This window comes from Procambarus clarkii, chromosome 60 (genome assembly GCF_040958095.1).
Source record: "Procambarus clarkii isolate CNS0578487 chromosome 60, FALCON_Pclarkii_2.0, whole genome shotgun sequence".
Taxonomy (NCBI): domain Eukaryota; kingdom Metazoa; phylum Arthropoda; class Malacostraca; order Decapoda; family Cambaridae; genus Procambarus; species Procambarus clarkii.
The window spans coordinates 6,300,392-6,304,998 of record NC_091209.1 but is presented as its reverse complement, the minus strand read 5'-3'; the positions used below and the strand labels follow the sequence as shown (position 1 = coordinate 6,304,998).

General features: G+C 57.0%; 1 protein-coding gene across 1 annotated transcript; it reads left to right on the top strand.

Moving 5' to 3' along the window:
* The first annotated feature begins 870 nt into the window (after positions 1-870).
* LOC138353834 (uncharacterized) lies at positions 871-1,275 on the top strand. Its single transcript, XM_069307251.1, has one exon. The coding sequence runs from the start codon at positions 871-873 to the stop codon at positions 1,273-1,275; it is 405 nt and encodes a 134-aa protein (XP_069163352.1).
* The last annotated feature ends 3,332 nt before the right edge of the window (positions 1,276-4,607 follow it).

Genomic DNA, 4,607 nt, shown 5'->3' with positions numbered 1-4,607 from the left:
AAAGCTTCTTTGCGAGTGTTTAATGTGTTTGTGTATTTCTGTGTGTGTTTAGTGTGTAAATGTTTCTGTGTGTTTAGTGTGAATGTATTTATATATATGTGTGTGTATATGTAGCAGTTTGAAATGTGTGATGGTGTAAATGAGAGTGTATGTATGAATGTACGCTAAATACTATGGAATGTACACACCTATCTGTGTTTGATGGGATGAAACTACAGCTCTTGGTCCCTGAAACGTCAGAACAAATAACCTAGTGTGATGCCTCACCACTCTGAAGGTTTTGTCGTCTATTGGTTTGTTATGGTTCATGGAGCTTTCCCCTCGTCCTGGAGCCAGATTCACGAAGCAGTTACGCAAGTACAGGGGCCAGATTCACGAAGCAGTTACGCAAGCACTTACGAACGTGTACATCTTTCCTCAATCTTTGACGGCTTTGTTTACATTTATTAAACAGTTTACAAGCATGAAAACTTGCCAATCAACTGTTGTTATTGTTATAAACAGCCTCCTGGTGCTTCGCAGCTCATTAACTGTTTAATAATTGTAAACAAAGCCGCCAAAGACAGAGAAAAGATGTACAGGTTCGTAAGTGATTGCGCAACTGCTTCGTGAATCTGTCCCCCTGGTCGCTTCTTCCCCGCCAATCAGGACCTGTGTCCTTTCCTCCAGAACTCTCTCTCAAATTCGTCCTGAACTTGAGAGACTTGTGCTTCATCTTAAGGCATACAATGCTGCATGTGTGGCATCATATCTATGCACACAAAAGGCTATACATCACTTGGGTGGTGACGGACATACCCTTGTCTCGAGTATGTGGTGTGGGGTGAAGTATGAGGTATGTTGCTCTAAGACTCCAGCCAGCGTGAGAGTATGCTGCTCTCAGATCCCAGCCAGCGTGAGAGTATGCTGCTCTCAGATCCCAGCCAGCGTGAGAGTATGCTGCTCTCAGACCCCAGCCAGCGTGAGAGTATGCTGCTCTCAGATCCCAGCCAGCGTGAGAGTATGCTGCTCTCAGATCCCAGCCAGCGTGAGAGTATGCTGCTCTCAGATCCCAGCCAGCGTGAGAGTATGCTGCTCTCAGACCCCAGCCAGCGTGAGAGTATGCTGCTCTCAGACCCCAGCCAGCGTGAGAGTATGCTGCTCTCAGACCCCAGCCAGCGTGAGAGTATGCTGCTCTCAGACCCCAGCCAGCGTGAGAGTATGCTGCTCTCAGATCCCAGCCAGCGTGAGAGTATGCTGCTCTCAGACCCCAGCCAGCGAGAGAACATAATGTAGTGGATCATCACACTAGCCTGTACTGAGACAGTCCAATGTTGATCCGGCGTCGAATTAGCCTTGTTCTTGGTCATAGTGTCGACTACGAGGTTACTGCACCAAGGGCCAGTTACGTAGTTGTTAATAATGAATGGGACGACACGGAGGACCAGGCTGCCAGTCTAACTGGTCTCCTGGGAGGACCAGGCTGCCAGTCTAACTGGTCTCCTGGGAGGACCAGGCTGCCTGAGTCTAACTGGTCTCCTGGGAGGACCAGGCTGCCTGAGTCTAACTGGTATCCTGGGAGGACCAGGCTGCCTGAGTCTAACTGGTCTCCTGGGAGGACCAGGCTGCCTGAGTCTAACTGGTCCCTGGGAGGACCAGGCTGAGTCTAACTGGTCTCCTGGGAGGACCAGGCTGCCAGTCTAAATGGTCTCCTGTGAGGACCAGGCTGCCTGAGTCTAACTGGTCTCCTGGGAGGACCAGGCTGCCTGAGTCTAACTGGTCTCCTGTGAGGACCAGGTTGCATGAGTCTAACTGGTCTCCTGTAAGGACCAGGCTGCCTGAGTCTAACTGGTCTCCTGTGAGGACCAGGCTGCCTGAGTCTAACTGGTCTCCTGTGAGGACCAGGCTGCCTGAGTCTAACTGGTCTCCTGGGAGGCCAAGGCTGCCAGTCTAACTGGTCTCCTGGGAGGACCAGGCTGCCAGAGTCCAACTGGTCTCCTGGGAGGACCAGGCTGCCTGAGTCTAACTGGTCTCCTGGGAGGACCAGGCTGCCTGAGTCTAACTGGTCTCCTGGGAGGACCAGGCTGCCTGAGTCTAACTGGTCTCCTGGGAGGACCAGGCTGCCTGAGTCTAACTGGTCTCCTGGGAGGACCAGGCTGCCTGAGTCTAACTGGTCTCCTGGGAGGACCAGGCTGCCTGAGTCTAACTGGTCTCCTGGGAGGACCAGGCTGCCTGAGTCTAACTGGTCTCCTGGGAGGACCAGGCTGCCTGAGTCTAACTGGTCTCCTGGGAGGACCAGGCTGCCTGAGTCTAACTGGTCTCCTGGGAGGACCAGGCTGCCAGAGTCTAACTGGTCTCCTGGGAGGACCAGGCTGCATGAATCTATCTGGTCTCCTGGGAGGACCAGGCTCCCTGAGTCTAACTGGTCTCCTGTGAGGACCAGGCTGCCTGAGACTAACTGGTCTCCTGGGAGGACCATGCTGCATGAGTCTAACTGGTCTCCTGTGAGGACCAGGCTGCCTGAGACTAACTGGTCTCCTGGGAGGACCAGGCTGCCTGAGTCTAACTGGTCTCCTGTGAGGACCAGGCTGCCTGAGTCTAACTGGTCTCCTGGGAGGACCAGGCTGCCTGAGTCTATCTGGTCTCCTGTGAGGACCAGGCTGCCTGAGTCTAACTGGTCTCCTGGGAGGACCAGGCTGCCTGAGTCTAACTGGTCTCCTGTAAGGACCAGGCTGCCTGAGTCTAACTGGTCTCCTGTGAGGACCAGGCTGCCTGAGTCTAACTGGTCTCCTGTGAGGACCAGGCTGCCCGAGTCTAACTGGTCTCCTGTAAGGACCAGGCTGCCTGAGTCTAACTGGTCTCCTGTGAGGACCAGGCTGCCTGAGTCTAACTGGTCTCCTGTGAGGACCAGGCTGCCTGAGTCTAACTGGTCTCCTGGGAGGACCAGGCTGCCAGTCTAACTGGTCTCCTGGGAGGACCAGGCTGCCAGAGTCTAACTGGTCTCCTGGGAGGACCAGGCTGCCTGAGTCTAACTGGTCTCCTGGGAGGACCAGGCTGCCTGAGTCTAACTGGTCTCCTGGGAGGACCAGGCTGCCTGAGTCTAACTGGTCTCTTGGGAGGACCAGGCTGCCTGAGTCTAACTGGTCTCCTGGGAGGACCAGGCTGCCTGAGTCTAACTGGTCTCTTGGGAGGACCAGGCTGCCTGAGTCTAACTGGTCTCCTGGGAGGACCAGGCTGCCTGAGTCTAACTGGTCTCCTGGGAGGACCAGGCTGTATGAGTCTATCTGGTCTCCTGGGAGGACCAGGCTGCCTGAGCCTAACTGGTCTCCTGCTGGTGCTTCCTGCCGGAGGTAAGGTCCGCTCCGTCTGGATCTTGGCGGCGTTGTTGCGATGTTGGTCTTGGTCCCGGCCAGCTAACGGAAATCAATAGTGTGGCTCGTCCCTGGTAATATAGGCAGACCTCACAGCTGTGGCCGGAGCGTTCTGTGTCTCTCTGTGGCCGCACTCACGCGTCTGGTCTCACGGCTGTGGCCACACTCACGCGTCTGGTCTCACGGCTGTGGCCACACTCACGCGTCTGGTCTCACGGCTGTGGCCACACTCACGCGTCTGGTCTCACGGCTGTGGCCCCACTCACGCGTCTGATCTCACGGCTGTGGCCACACTCACGCGTCTGGTCTCACGGCTGTGGCCACACTCACACGTCTGGTCTCACGGCTGTGGCCACACTCACGCATCTGGTCTCACGGCTGTGGCCACACTCACGCGTCTGGTCTCACGGCTGTGGCCACACTCACACGTCTGGTCTCACGGCTGTGGCCACACTCACACGTCTGGTCTCACGGCTGTGGCCACACTCACACGTCTGGTCTCACGGCTGTGGCCACACTCACGCGTCTGGTCTCACGGCTGTGGCCACATTCACGCGTCTGGTCTCACGGCTGTGGCCACACTCACACGTCTGGTCTCACGGCTGTGGCCACACTCACGCGTCTGGTCTCACGGCTGTGGCCACACTCACACGTCTGGTCTCACGGCTGTGGCCACACTCACGCGTCTGGTCTCACGGCTGTGGCCACACTCACACGTCTGGTCTCACGGCTGTGGCCACACTCACGCGTCTGGTCTCACGGTTGTGGCCACACTCACGCGTCTGGTCTCACGGCTGTGGCCACACTCACGTCTGGTCTCACGGCTGTGGCCACACTCACACGTCTGGTCTCACGGCTGTGGCCACACTCACGCGTCTGGTCTCACGGCTGTGGCCACACTCACGCGTCTGGTCTCACGGCTGTGGCCACACTCACGTCTGGTCTCACGGCTGTGGCCACACTCACACGTCTGGTCTCACGGCTGTGGCCACACTCACGCGTCTGGTCTCACGGCTGTGGCCACATTCACGCGTCTGGTCTCACGGCTGTGGCCACACTCACGCGTCTGGTCTCACGGCTGTGGCCACACTCACACGTCTGGTCTCACGGCTGTGGCCACACTCACACGTCTGGTCTCACGGCTGTGGCCACACTCACACGTCTGGTCTCACGGCTGTGGCCACACTCACACGTCTGGTCTCACGGCTGTGGCCACACTCACGCGTCTGGTCTCACGGCTGTGGCCACACTCACACG